The sequence below is a fragment of the Myxocyprinus asiaticus genome, chromosome 38 (genome assembly GCF_019703515.2).
Source record: "Myxocyprinus asiaticus isolate MX2 ecotype Aquarium Trade chromosome 38, UBuf_Myxa_2, whole genome shotgun sequence".
NCBI lineage: Eukaryota > Metazoa > Chordata > Actinopteri > Cypriniformes > Catostomidae > Myxocyprinus > Myxocyprinus asiaticus.
The window spans coordinates 27,304,010-27,320,273 of NC_059381.1; the positions used below are offsets into that span (position 1 = coordinate 27,304,010).

At 37.6% G+C, this 16,264-nt stretch overlaps 1 protein-coding gene across 1 annotated transcript in view; it reads left to right on the forward strand.

The window, feature by feature from the left end:
• Nucleotides 1-14,957, forward strand: part of LOC127428795 (max-binding protein MNT-like) — a 29,780-nt gene extending 14,823 nt beyond the window's left edge. Inside the window, exons 5-6 of the mRNA XM_051677395.1 lie at nucleotides 10,932-11,124; nucleotides 11,666-14,957. Coding sequence (XP_051533355.1) covers nucleotides 10,932-11,124; nucleotides 11,666-12,327 — 855 coding nt within the window. The 3' untranslated portion in view covers nucleotides 12,328-14,957. The remainder of the gene's footprint in view (nucleotides 1-10,931; nucleotides 11,125-11,665) is intronic.
• Nucleotides 14,958-16,264: the final 1,307 nt, after the last annotated feature.

Here is a 16,264-nt window from a genome sequence, read left to right on the forward strand (position 1 = left end):
GTATCCAGCAATTAGAATTTAAATGATATACATTTACATGATATATGATACATTTTAAAGCAAATTGAGGGTAATAAGTAATTCATAAGCATGTTGCCTTAAGCACTGGAAAATGGGTTAGGAATAGGTCACAAGATGGGGATTTGTAGTCAGTTTCCTTTCTTATACTCTCCTTCCCTCCTTCCCACCCACATACACTTATTCTCTGCACATACTCTACTGGCAGAATGGTGTCATATACATCTGCCAAACATTCATAGTTGAATTCTAATTCGTGTGGGCTAACCAAGTCGTTATATCTTTTCCTTACAGTCTTCCTCTGTTTTTTTTTTTTTTTGTTGTTTTTTTTCTTACCAGTTAGAGGTCTGCCTCTTTTTCCATTTGGCATTTTCTTAAGCCATCATCTGGTTTCTTTACCTGATGTTCAACAGCAAATGTCTGTAGTTTTGAAGGCTAATTTATCATGGCATAATAACTGTTTAGTTTTAATTACTAATTAACATTCTGCATGTTTAGAATTGTCTAATAATGAATTATAATTTGGTGGACGATGACAGAATGTAGGTCAAAATAGTTCACAATCTCTTCGCTCACTGTCTAATGCATATTGCGCACAAAACTGGAAAGCACTTCCTCAATCTGGCAAGCTCTAATCTGATTGGCTGAATTTACTCAACTACCGGTAGTAAGGGCACACAGACATTTTTATCAGTATGCCTGGAAACTAAGTTGTGTTTACAAGGTACTGGGTTGATACAAAAATTGTGGATGAAATAATAATAGAATTTCTTTAAAAGATACTAAAGAGATTTAAAGCACTTCGTAGCGAGTTTACTCAATATCCTTCACAAGCAGAAAGTATTTCCGATTTATCTGAGTTATGTCTGTGAAATAATCAGTATTTATGACTTTTAGACGGGCAGAAATTCTGTTCACAGAGACCACACACATTTTCCGCTGTTTTCCCAGTGTTTTGTATATACAACCATTCGTGAAAACAGCAGTGGCATTTTTAAAATTATTTTTCACGGCAGTCTTTTATTGCGCTATAATCTATTTCAGTTAAACCGGTCCCTAAATGACACGTTAAAAGAAAAGAACTGTGATTGGTCACTTTACATATTGGTCAGATGGTCTCTTCCTGTCTGAGTGGACATTCTTGGTCAGAATAAGCTGCAATTTGGACCAGAATAGTCAAAGGTCTGACTGTGTAAGACTATGGTCAACATACATTTTTAACATGTTACAAATAAGGTTTTAAAGGTATATGAATTGCCCACAGTCTTTTAAATCAGAACTTTTATGCTGAAGCAGATTCAGTAGACAAAAAAGCACCATGGTCAGGATAGATCATTTAACTTGCTTTTACTTTTATCGACTGCAGCCAAGACAATTAGTATGAATGCATAGGTTCTCAGGGAAAAAAGGGACCTTTTATAACACAACAATGTGCATTTGTTGGCAAGTTCTAAACATGATCTCAAAAGCTGTAAAACTGAAGTCAGGGATGATTAATAAGACCCGATAAACACAAGAGAGGGAATGTGGGCCGCCTGCTCGCACGCTGCTGTCTTCTGCAAGCACTGTCGTCAAGATCTCTTGCTTTCTCCAACCTCCCCCTCCCTCGCCCGCTCTCTGCCTGCTCCACCGTCCACGTGAGGCATGAGCACATGGCTAGTGCGAGCTGAGTGACGTCAGCAGCTCTTCTGTACTAGTCCTCCCCTCCCTTCACTCCCTTGCTAAGCGTGTGCATGCCAGACTCACACATGCCTACTGAAGCCTGTTTAAATAAAACAGTGTGGTGGAGAACATCTTGAAATACATTTTTAAAGATGTAATGCATGCACTGAGGCATGCTTCTGTAAAAGTAGGTTACACATCATTGTTCAAGTCTGTGTCCTTGTATGTTTTGTTTCTTTTCTGGGCTGTAGTCTTGTGAATCGTTGAAACCAAGGAGACCACAACATACAGAGCTGGTGGTCAGTGGACAGCAGGGAGTCCCTCCCTTCAGTTTGTGCTGTCTGGCTGCAGATTGAGTTTCTTTACAGATTCTAATCTTGGTCCAGTCAAATTCTGTCTGCTGGATTAAGCAAGCACAGCTCTCTTCAGAAGCAATGTTGAAGTATCCTCATTAGTTTTGACAAGTGGCCCACCATTATGGGACCACTATATATATATATATATATATATGCTTGAATATATATATATATATATATATATATATATATATATATATATATATATATATATATTCAAGCATTCAACCGATAGGGTTTTTCAATAACTGATGCTGTTAGGAATTATCAAGAGAGTATATAATTTTTACAGTATTTACTGTAGTGGTTAAACGATATGGGTTTTTCAATAACTGATATTGATGCTGATATATATAGTGCAGGAAATATGCACTTATTCAGTTGGTCAACCAATATGGGTTTATTGATAACCGATATTGATGCAAATATTTATTGAGCAGATATTTTGCACAGTATTTATTAAAGTGGTCAACTGATATGGCTTTTTTGATAACCAGTATTGATACAGGTACCTAGAGAGCAGATATTTTTACAACATTTACTCTAGTGGTCAACCAATATGGGTTTTTCAATAACTGATGCTGATATCTATAGAGCAGATATTTTGCACAGTATTTATTCAAGTGGTCAACTTATATGGGTTTTTTGACAACCAATGTTGATACAGATATCTAGAGAGCAGATATTTTTATAATATTTACTCTAGTGGTCAAATGATATGGGTTTTTCTATGACCAATATTATTGCTGATATCTATAGGGCAGATTATTTGCACTGTATTTATTCAATTCATCAACCGATATAGATTTTTGATAACCAGTATTGATGCAGGTACCTAGAGAGCAGATATTTTTACACAGTTGTATCACAATAATCAATAATCGCCCAAGACAATGTGATTAAATTTGGCCCAAAACTGGCCGATAAATCGGTCTACCATTAACTTGCTCAACATTTAACTCAAAGTATTTGACAACAAAAAATATGCATTATTCATTGAGACTGTCAGATGATTTTGAAACTAAGACACTTAATCAGTCAAATGGGCATTGATTCTGAATCTCAAAATGGCAAAATATCAGGCTGATATATCAGTTTATATCATTAATGTTAATGCTGCATTATTTAATTGTAAAGATGTTCAAGCACTGTGGTTGTTGTGAATAATCTTCCAATGTCATATTGTTTTCTTGAAACTACATTTTATGGCAGTGAACGTTAAGGAACAGGGAATCAGGGAGCAGGAGAAGAAGACAGTGTGTGAAAAGAGGGGAGGAGTGCGAGAGCTATCGGACTGTAAAATACTAAAGGTCGAATTGAACCAATCACATTAGCCCTTGCCTCTCTATTACACCTTCTCCTCATCACCACGTTGCTCCTTTCCTGCTCTGTTGCCAAGGAGACCAAGAGTTCCAGTTGTTGCCTTGGTAATATCCAGTGGGACCTGGATATCTAGTCAGTAGGGATGTCTAGTCGGTTTCTTCACACAAAGGATGGAATCTGTCCAAAACAGACCTAGGTTCAGTCAACACAGTTTATACACAATGTAGAGGGAGACTGCATTGTCTTATGTATTCAATTCATCTTTGTTTATGTTGGGATTTGAGTCGTCGGAAGTTTATGTATCAGTGTCATGGTTGTCAAAATACCTTAAGCATATCATATGCGACTATACCAGCAAAAGTATCGTGATGCCAACTAGTATACTGATACATGAGCAATACTACAAGTAGCATGCTCATATTTTTTGGAATGCTTTGTTTTGTATAGCAAAAGCAGACCCTGGTGGATACTCTGTTGTTGTGACATATTTGTTCAAAATGGGGGACAAGCAATAATTGAAAAGAGGCAGTTCCTATGTGGTATTGTTTATTTAATGTTATAGTAACTTACATTTCTTGTAAAGCAAATAATAGTAGATACTATATTTGTGGTACCATTGTATATACGGTTATGCCTTTTGAAAAATACTGTGGCAACAGTATTTTTAGATTGTGTACAGAGATACCACTGTGGCACCATATTTTGTGCAAAATTAACAAGTGTCATTTTGAAGTGGATCTCAGGAGACCTTTTTGAGAACATTTTGTCACTTCCACTTACTAGAGTCTGTGCACAGGATGTGTCTGATTTGGGATCTGATTTCCATCTCTTTGTTACGTGTCAAGTAACTTTTCAGCAGTATTTTTTAGCAGTTCTATTGCTTGTACCCAAAAGCTACCCCAGAATCTACTATTTACAGAAGGGTTCAAAATTAACTTTTTGCCATATTTTTTGTTCTTATGACAATTAAGTCATTTAGCTGATGTTTTTTTTTTTATGTTCGAAGAACATAAAAAAACAATCAGTAATTTTTTACTCACCATAGCCAATTTTTATCTGCATTTGGCACTTGATAAAATATGGCACTTGACGAAGAACCTGATTATAAGACGCAATTAGTTCATTATTTTAATTAATAACACACAATTGTTTATTATTTGTGACTGCATATTATTTAAGGTTGGTTGGGCACGGTTCATGCAGAGAATGCGAGGTGTTGGCTTGCACTTATTGGCGTGAATGTGTGTTCCGTGTTGACCTGCTGTGCAAAAGGGTTTGTAGTGCCAGACAGTCCAATCTGACTAATCTTGGATCAGGCTTCACTAAGGCAGACTCTCCCTCTCTGTACTCTCAACCTACTGCACCAGCCACATTCATATTCTCTTAATACTGTATCACTAAGTTATATAATCCTAGACATACACACACACCACCCTCCAATTGTGCGCAATTACTGCATGCACTCTTCACTGTCTCACTGCTATCTTTTCGTCAACACTTAGAACGTGGTCTGTCTTACTGTATACTGCATTCCTCTGTAACTACAGCAGTGATTCTCAACTGGTGAGTCGTGACCCAAATATGGGTCGCAAGTCTTTTGAGATAGGGTTGCATACACCAGGAAACAAACAATAGCCAAACTGCAGTAAAATTGCCGGATTGCCTGGTAAATGTACAACATTAGCTATTCACACTTGCAGTGGTTTTGCTAACATTCACACATCAGCACCGAAATGCTGTTAAAAGCTGTGATTTCAGTTAGCGAAAAGGCTTTTGGTCCTGTGTAAACCTTGTTACCGTGGGAGGCTATAGTTATTTTATCATAAGTAATGGAATCGTTTACTGTTGCTGTAAGCTGTTGACAGATTTCTTCTTCCAATGAAGAGAAGCACTTTAGTTTTCCTATCTGTCCAATTCGATGACCTTTTTTTGTTGTTGTTGTGCTCGTTAAACAGTGCAGAGTAATTGGGTCATCTCTGTCAGAACTTTGTTATTGGCCCAAAGCAGATTTCTTACGTTATTGCATCCGTACCCCATACATGCTCAATCCGTTACAGTTGTGAGTGAAAATCCCAGGAGATCAGCAGTTACAGAAATACTCAACACTCAATCATCCATGCGATTATCTAATCAGCTAATCGTGTGGCAGCAGTGCAATGCATAAAATCATGCAGATACGGGTCAGAAGCTTCAGTTAATTTTCACATCAACCATCAGAATGGGGAAAAAATGTGATCTCAGTGATTTGGACCATGGCATGATTGTTGGTGCCAGATGGGCTGGTTTGAGTATTTCTGTAACTGCTGATCTCCTGGGATTTTCACTCACAACAGTGTCTAGAATTTACTCTGAATAGTGCCAAAAACATCCAGTGAGCAGCAGTTCTGCAGATGGAAATGCCTTGTTGATGAGAGAGGTCAATAGAGAATGGCCAGTCTGGTTCGAACTGACAAAGTCTACGGTAACTCAGATAACCGCTCTTTATAATTGTGGTGAGAAGAATAGCATCTGAGATGCAGGTTGGTGCTGTTTTGGTGGCACGAGGGGGACCTACACAATATTAGGCCAGTGGTTTTTATGTTGTGGCTGATGTTGTGATGATGATGTTGTGGTATATACGGAATTCGCCATATCATGTAATTATTTTTTTAAGTAATCGATTGGCAGCCCTGATAAAAAGTAACCATATAAACATGCATAGTTAGGGTAGCAAAATTAATAATAATAGGCTTATCTATTTTTTTTAAATCTTCTGTTGTTGACGTCAAAAGCAGTGCATCCAATCAAACTCTACAGTATTTTGGCGCAAATGCCCTCATCCTAGAAAACCATGAACAAAACTATGCAGGATAAGAGAAAATTCGACCCAGACTATGTTAAATACGTTTACTTGCAATGTGAATATAAACATAGTTTGTGCCGTCCACAGTGTTTTGTGCAGTGAATTATTGGCTTAATAAATAAGTAAATAACATGTCAGTGGTTGAACTTAAGAACATTTTTGTTTAATATTGTACAACAAATTTGGTACTGTGTTGGGTTGCCATTTGATGTCTGATGTAAAATCTGGATCCTGAAATTAAACCAGTTGAGAACCACTAATCCACAGTGCTAATACATATTTGGAGCCAAAAATGTCCATGTTGTCACACAGTTCTTTGGCTGAGTGTTGGTGAGGGAGGGTTGGAGGAGGAAACTGTCTGATGTGAGAGTGTCAGAGCTGTGACGTGCTGTGAGCTTTAACAGATGGGGTTGGGTGCTTTTGCTCTGTGCAGTTTGCTTCTGAAAAGCATATGACCACATATGTTGAGCATGCTGTCACAATGCAGTTCAGTTCACACCCCTTTCGTTTTTGTTCTCGTACGCCCTCCTGTCTTACGCACATTTCTTGAATGTGGACGGATGTACCTGTTCCTGCTTCAGGGTTTAAATGTCTAAACAGTTAGTTCCTGCTAGCCTGGTTTGATAGCCCACAGTTAGCTTACTAACACAAAGTGGGTCAGCAAACCATTTGCCTGCGTGACTGCCACATCCCTGCCTTCTCCCTCCCTTTCTCTCTTTCCATCATGACTGCACACTTTTGCTCTCACACTGTTTTAAAGGCCATTGTCTCTCGTCTTTTTAACCAGGACTTTTTTAAATCAAACCTAAACTTGAAACTGCTTCCGTAAACCATGAAAAGTCATGGTTACACACTGATACGATTCATACAAGTGGACAGGCGGGTTTCTCTGGTTGATCAGATTGGATTACATACACAATTTGTACATTATTTGCTTTGGCATTCTGACAGCACTGTCAATGCACAAGGCCAACCAAAAAGATGGTCGTATCGGACTGGGAACTATATAAAAGAGTAGTTACTGGAATTGAAAATTCGGTAGTGGTTGATGCTGATATCTACAGAACAGGGTGGCTGACTACCAATATAATCATTCTATTTATTTAAAGAAATATTTGAAAACAGAAAATGTGCGCTAATGAAATAAAAATAAAATAAAAGAATTATCCCATTTACTTCCTTAATATATGTTCCCAGTCTGTTTGTGCACATCATCAGTGCGTGTTATTCCAAAGAAATCTTCGTAATCTTTCATCAAAATGTAAAAACGTGCTCTGTCAACTCTGAAACAACTTTCTTTTTCAGCTTGGCACCGTGGGCTTTTGGTTAATGTTTATGCTTTTTAATCATTGTATTAGGCTACTTTTGTATGTAATGCAGCTGTTCTAAAATCTTGTGTAATAGTTAACACAGTAATTTAATAAGTTAATGTCATAAAGGATACAGCAATATTAGGAAATTATGATAGATGTAAAAAATGAAGCAATTCCATTAGGTTATGTCAAGATGCTCTTGAGGGTATTTGATTCCAATCATCTCAAAATGACAAATATTTACAGATTTTTTTCAGTCTAACCAATAGACAGTTGAGTGCGTAAGTTTGTATCCCCCTTGTAGAATCTTCAAGTTTTTTGTTTTTTTTTTTTTAATAAGAGGGATCATACAAATTTCATAGTTTATTTTATTTTATTTAGTACTGCCCCAATGAAGCTATATGACATACAGTAACAGATATTTACAAATATTCCACATAGACAAAATAATAACTGACTTTAACGTCCCATTGGTTCTTAATATGGTGTGTTGCTTCCTCAATGATCAATGATCGTTTGTATGTTTTGTGTGATAGTTGTGCCTGAGTCTCTACTTGGAGCTGCTCACTATTCTCCAAAATTCCTCCAGGTACTGCACTTTATTTATTTGTAATTTTTTTGGGTTTTCCAGCATCTTCTGCAGATTTGAGTTCTTCCCAACAGTGGCTTTATGATGTTGACATCCAGCTTTTGATACTTCAGACAGTTTAGGGACTTGTACAGAACTATTACAAAAGGTGGAACTCTATTAAGCCAAGGGGTTGTAAACTTTTGAACAGAATGATTTGTGTAGATTGTTATTACACTGCCTGGCCACAGAAAGTTGCATACTCTTAATATTTTGTTGGACCGCCTTTAGCTTCGATTACGGCGCACATTATTTGTGACATTATTTCGACAACCTTATGCAACATCACAACATTTATTTCCATCCAGAGTTGCATACATTTTTGCCCGAGATCTTGTGTTGATGACAGGAGGGTCGAACCACTCCGTAAAGTCTTCTCCAGCACATTCCAAAGACTTTCAATGGGTTAAGGTCAGGACTCTGTGGTGGCCAAATCATGTATGAAAATGATTCCTCATGCTCTCTGAACCACTCTTTCACAATTTGAGCCCAATGAATCTTGGCATTGTCATCCTGGAATAAGCCCGTGCCCTCAGGAAACAAAAAATCCATTGATGGGATAACCTGATCATTCAGTACATTCAGGTAGTCAGCTGACTTCATTTTATTGCCGCATAATGTTGCTGAGCCTAGACCTGACCAATTGAAGCAACCCCAGATCATAACACTGCACTATCCTTCCAATAATGCATTGGACAGTTCTTAATCCAATTCCAGTGATTTCAGCCATTTCCTTTGTTGTTTTCTTTGCTTGATGCAGGCCAGTAATTTGCCCCTTCTGAAACACAGTAACATCTTTTCCACGCTACGTCTTCTGACATGGTTATTTAAGAAATGAGAAGCTACACACTGCATCAGTTAGGGTTAAAAGAATTGTTGCCAGTTGAAACAGATTAATCACTGCAATATTTATCCAATCCTAGGCTCTTAAGTATCTGCTTATTTAAATTCAAACGGCAATTTAAAAAAAAAATTTTTTTCTTGTAGGATATACTTATGTAAATATCTGTTATGTAGCTTCTGAAGGGCAGTACTAAAAAAAAAAAAAAAAAGGTAGTATGTTTTATCACTCATGTTTGTATAAATTCTGAAAGGAAGGTGTAACATTTTGAAGGGGGATGCAATCTTATACACTCAACTGTATATCCAGTCTACCACTTATTAATGAGTTTCCATTATGGTTTATTTTTGTCCATCATTCATTTCATAAGTACTTGGGATACATTTATGGGTGTAGCATCCATTTTAATGGTAGCCTATGACAGTCAATATATAATAGATAGTCTGAAACTAAGGAGTTCTGGGGTGAAAGTTCTACCTGTCAATCAGCTGCTGCACTCAAACAAGTTTTTTTAACTTTGCCGGTTATGTGCGGCTTTGAAAAGAAATAATCATCTGGTCGGAAATGTGAAAAAGTGCATACATACACTACCGGTCAAAAGTTATGAAACACTTACTCATTCTTTATTATAATTTTTTTTCACATTTTAGAATAATAGTAAAGTCATCAAAACTATTGAATAACATAAATGGAACTATGGGAATTATATTGTGACTAAACAAAATCCAAAATAAATCAAAACTGTGTTATATTTTAGCATCTTCAAAGTAGTCACCCTTTGTCTAGAATTTGCAGACATGTACTCTTGACATTTTCTCAACCAACTTCTTGAGGTATCACCCTGGGATGCTTTTTAAACAGTATTGAAGCAGTTCCCATCTATGTTGGGCACTTATTGGCTGGTTTCTTTATTTGGTCCAAGTCATCAATTTCAAAAACTTTTTTTTTTTATTTATTAAATTGTACTTTTATAATGAAATAAATTAATATGGTGGCACAATTATATTTTTGTCTACAAAACTCATTTCAAACATTTAAGCATACGCCTTCAGATCAAAAGATTTTTAAGATCACGAGAAACATTTCAGTCAAGTGTTTCAAAACTTTTGACCGGTAGTGTACATGCACAAGTTCACAGAACTCAGTGTGCCTGATATCAACATAGTGATAGATGAAAAGCACACACATCTGAAGCTCAGTTACAGGTACTTCATTCAAATAGCTGGGAATTCTGCTCTGTATGTAATGTTTGCACTTAGATTAAATGTAAGTATAATTGGCAGAAACCATACGGCACTTTTTTGCAATTTCTTTTTGCACTTTATTATCATGCATTAACACACTGACCTGGGCTGCATTTCCCAAAAGCATCGTAAGCCTAAGTAGATCATAGAAACCATTGGCGCCAATGGTCTCTACAATCAACTTAAGCTTGCGATGCTTTTGGGAAACACACCTTGACATTGATTGATGAATTCAGTCGTGAAATCAGGGACCCTCGAAATTTGAACACAATTGGTCAAAAGAGACACATATTACCAGGCACAGTATGGCAATGGTGCCTGTCCACTTGGGATCAGATCGCCCAAAATGCATCTTTAATACCAGGGAATAAACGGCACCCAGCGAGTATGTGTGTGAAAGAGAGAGTGAATTCAAAACTGATGCACTAGGTTAAAATGGTTTTCTTGTTCCTGTTTTATCTGTCAAAATGACGGACAGCATTTGAAATTATCTGTCAATGTTTCAATCGGTAAATTACAGAATTTTTTATTAACGCAACTCCTGGCTACCGACAGTGTCCTACCAGAAAGAATGAGGATGTTTGACTGAGGGAGAATGAGTGTTTGTATAAATAAAGATGATTCATGCTTTAATATGCAAACAATTTTAAAGTGTAAACTGCAATCATGTTTGGACAGAGAGTAATTTAGCGTCTGTCTCGCAGACTTTGAAGCGAAAAGAAAAGGAGTATGAGCACGAAATGGAGCGTTTGGCGCGGGAGAAGATCGCCACACAGCAGAGACTCGCGGAGCTTAAGAACGAGTTGAGCCAGTGTATGGACATCATTGAGATCGACAGGATAATACGTCAGACTGTCCAACCCGACGATGACCAGGCCTCCACATCAACAGCATCAGGTACAAAATACGCACATTTGCACACAAATTAGGTTATCAGGCTAGTTGTTTGTCCATTAATGAGATAATATTTTATATCACATTTTTTTTTTATCCTTTTAACTTTTCCCCTGAGGTCTAGTGCACTAAAAACAGACAGGATTTAGTTTTTCATGACCATTTTCCACCCTGTCTCTGACCGTTTGGATTAAACAAGCTGTTTTTTGCTACTGTACCTTTGTGTGGGTTGTGTGTTTTGTTGTTGGGTCCAATATAGTTGCTGCTGCCCCATCCAGGGGCCCAATATCAGGCTTTTTGCAAAGTCTGTATTACATTTTGACAGGTTCACAGGACAGTCTGATATAACAGTCCAGAACCAGCTGTTGTATAATATAGTTTCTATACTACTTCTTTACAATATGTATTCCTTCATTTACATGTATCAGTTGTCTTTTTTGTTTTTTGTTTTTTTTGTGAACTATTCCTTGAATGTGTCTGGGAAGGTAATAGACTCATAAATGTGAAAATCTAAATGACCATTAATAATTTCCACTCTTTCCAGAGGGCGAAGACAACTTCGACCAAGATGGAGAAGACGACATCCTTTCCTCTCCGTCCTCTGCACCCAAACCACCTGCACCTGTGCCATTGGAGTCCCATGCTGCCATGCTGCCACCACCTATCCTCCCTGCACACATTTCTATACAACACAAATCCACCACCCCACCTACCGCTCAACCCACTCCATCCCAGCCTGCTGTGGTCACACCACAAGCAATCGCCCCCGCGCCTCCATCCCATGTGGTCTCCGCTCCTCAGCCGACAGTCATCACCCATGCCTCCGTATCCCATGCGTCAGTCATCCAAGCTGTCAACCACGTCATCCCCGGTGGCCATAAACATCTGGCGCACATTGCGCCCTCTAGTGGCGGCCAACCAATCGGACACATCACTGTGCATCCAGTGGCCCACCTTTACCCGCAATCGGTGGCTGTCTCGCAGCCAGCGGTGGTGGGACGCATCACGCACACGCTGGCGCACCACCATCATGCCCACGGCCATATTAATGGCACGCCAGTCACAGGCCAGCAGGCCACCATGTTGGGAAAGCCAACGGCGGTGGTCGCCCACCATCACACTGGGCTGGTGAGCCAGACGGTGCTCAATCCAGTGACTATGGTAACTGTACCGCCGTTTCCCGTGAGCACGCTAAAGTTGGCCTGAGAGGGTGCAGAGAAAGACTTCAACGTCCAATGAACATCCTGTGTGCCCCACAAAGCGAGCAGCAGAGAATACAAGATATGAGGTATCCTCATTTTTGTCCGAACTAGTTGAGCTAGATGACAAAGGATGACTGGATCCCAATCAGAATTTCACTACTGTCCCTACTACAAGATGGGATTTCGTCAGGATCGGAGTGTCCTGTAGCCAGTCATTCGGGACACATTCATGTGGACGGGGCTTGCGTGTCTTTTGCCATGCAGCATTAGAAAGACTTGCATTTAATGCACTTGCTTTACTAAATGATAAGACGGTGGGTGTCAGTCCTGTTGTAACGTGAGAGTGGAGTGCAAAAAACAAAACAAATTCTCTTTCTTCTTTGTCCCACTTTGTCTATCTATCTGTCCTTTTTTCTGTTGTGTTTACTCTCAGATATTCAAGCAGTCTGCAAAAATGCTTTTCTTATGTTTTACATTCATTGATCAAAAAGATCCTGAAAATGTTAATCAAAAATTTAGAGTGCTCGAAAATAATGCATAGGTCCAACAAAACAAAGTGTGCGAATAAACAAAGTTTGTTCATTTTGGGGCTTTTAAAACGGTCTTTAAAGGAATATTCCTGGTTCAGTGCAAGTTAAAAAGGTTGATTACCACAAAAAATAATTTTGACTTGTCCCTTATTTATAAAAATATAAATAAAAATGGCGGTTACATTAAGGCATTTACAATGGAAGTGAATGGAGCCAGTGCATAAATGCTAAAATACACACTGTTTCGGAGGTATAGCCACATGACATAAACATTAAATGTTAATGATGTTAACATGATTTTAGTGTGATAAAATGGCTTACTAACCTTTTCTGCATGAAGTTATATCCAATATTACAACTTCGTCATCATGACAGTGTAACCCCTTAAGCAATTTTATCACTCTACAAACATGTAGATCCAATTTTATCACACTAAAATCATGTAAACAGATATAATGTTTATGTCTTGTGGCTATACCTTTGAAACTGTGTATTTTAAAGTTTATGCATTGGCACCATTCATTTCCATTGTGCCTTAATGTAACTGCAATTTTTGCTTTTTTTAATACACAAGTCAAAATATTGTCTGTGCTAATCAACATAATGCTACAAATGCTATTATTGGGTTTAACTTGTATTGAACCCGGAATTCCAAATGTGCCTAAGCTCCAAATCAAGCTCAGTGGCGCCACCTGCAGCCTTTGCAATGCAACGACATTGCTGAGTTTATACACATGCGCATGAGACTGCCATGACCTGACCTAGCGTCACCGCCATCTGTTGGTACCCACGAAACACAGCGAGTCTTAAAGCGTCCAGTTGGATGGCGAAACGCAACAAACTGTAACATAATTTAACACAATGGTTCACCCAAAATGAAAATTCTGTCATCATTTACTTACCCTAATGTTGTTCCAAACCCAAATGACTTACTTTCTTCCGTGGAGCACAAAAGGAGATGTTAAGCAGTATGTTAGGGACTGACAGCCTCCGTCACCATTCACTTTCACTTGTGTGGGGGGAAAAAGCCCATGAATGTGGATGGTGACTGAGGCTAACATTCTTTCTAAAATGTTAGAAAATTATGAGGATTCGTAAGTGATGACAGAATGTTCTAAAATCTTTAATGATCAAGAGAGACCTGTATGCAGCGCACTGACACGTTGAAAGTACATTCAAGCATTTACTACCAGCAAGTGCTCCGAATATTTAACATTTAATAATGCTTAGATTAAGCATACTTTATGAACATTTCAAACCATTAAAATCTTTTACTATGGATATGTTGGGCATTTTTTTTCTCTCTTCAAATCAACAGCATTACCAACATTCTCATGTGTTTTACAGTTGTAGCAACATGATAATTAAAACTTCAAATGAAGTCTTAGGCCACGTCCACACAATGATAATTTCGTTTGGGGACTCAAAATGAAATGGATTCACTTTTCTATTGTCATTGTTTTCCAAAGTATGCAGTAATGGAGAGAAATGGATAAGAGGCGTAAACCTAGCGAAATCATTGCATTCTCAAACAAAAACATACTATTGTGGATGTGAAATAGAATACGCAAACACAAATTCCGTGCACACATAGATGCCATTTAATGTGGCCACAATAGTCCAGTGTAAATTGGTGCTGTTATATGCATCTATACTGTGTTCATCATGTAGTACCTACATGCTGTGCAGCCATTTTCATTTGTTGCTTTCATTTTTATGCGTAATTGTGTGAACTGTTGTGGTAGGCAGATTGTGTATAAGCATTTGGTTTTATGGGGTTAAAAAACATGCTGTTTTCTATTGCAAACAAGACTATTGTTATCAGGATAAAAGCCCCTTTACCAATAGCAGTGTAATGCCTCTCTCAGTGTTGTCATTCTTAATGTTGCTTTTTGAATACACTCACATGGTTTAACCTGAAGAAAAAAAAAAAAAACATGTTGCCATCTTACCCTGTTACCCTGTCTAAACCCAACGGTTTACTGATGATGGTTGATTATACCATGTTAAAGGGATAATTCACCCAAAAAGGAAAATTCTGTAATTTACTCACCCTCATATTGTTCAAAAACCCGTACGACTTCCTTCCTTCCATGGAACACAAAAGGAGATGTCAGAAAGAATGTTAGCCTCAGTCACCATTAACTTTCATGGCATCTTTTCTTCCCATACAATGAAAGTGAATTAGAACAACATGGTGAGTAAATGATGACAGCATTTTCATTTTTGGGTGAATTATCGTTTTAGTATCTATATTGTTGCTTTATGCTGTCAGTTTCAAATGGAACACTGTGACTTCTGCTCTCAGCATCCTCTTCCTGCTGCAAAACCCCTAAATCCAAAGTTTGGATTTTCTGTTTAATGTGTTGACTTCTTTTATTGTGTTCTTTTGGGAATGTGAAGATGGAATGATACATGCTGTGCTTCACACTTGGTTAAAAAACAAACCAACAAACAAAAAAATAGCCTAACCATTGTGAAATTTATTAGTGTGTTTTCATTTTATTTTTATTGTTTTATATATGTGTATGGATGTATGTGTATATGTGAGGTATATGCACGCATTCACATACAGTATATGTGTATGTATTTTAGGGTTGTACTAATGCCTGCTTTGCATGTAGATTACAGTTTTTTGTTTATTTAAATGTTTATCCCTCCCCCTTTTTCATTTTTGGGACCATGTATCATACTGTATGATGTGGACAGGACCATTAGACCTCATTCTACGTTGATATTATATATAAATAAATGAAAAACTGTGCATTTTCCCTATGGAGAAAGTTTGTTATATATCGCCTGTACATTTTGGGCTGCATTAAGATCGAATTGTCCACCATGTTTAACTGAAGTAATAGTAATAAAAGTTATAAAATATGCTAGATACAAAACATAATGACGATTCATAATAAATCTTATGACATTTACAAGTCAGTTGTACTGGTCTTTTTTCATCTGTAACACAATATAATTTATATTTACATTTAACCTTTATGTATAAAAAGTATTTCACTTTGTCACCTAAACAATGTTTTATACATTTAGTATACCAAACATTCCTTTTTATTATTATTATTATTATAAAGGAACACATTTCCTAAAGGGATAGTTCACCCAAAGATGAAAATTCTCTCATCATTTACTCACCCTCATTCCATCCCAGATCTGTATGACTTTTTTCTTCTGCTGAACACGAAGATTTTTAGATGAATATCTCAGCTCTGTAGGTCCATACAATGCAAGTGAATGGGTACCAACATTTTGAAGCTCCAAAAAGCACATAAATATAGCACAAATGTAATCCATAATACTCCAGTGGTTTAATCTATACCTTCAGAAGCGAGATGATAGGTATGTGGGTGAGAAACAGATAAATATTTACAGTTGTTGCCAAAAATACTGGCACTCTTG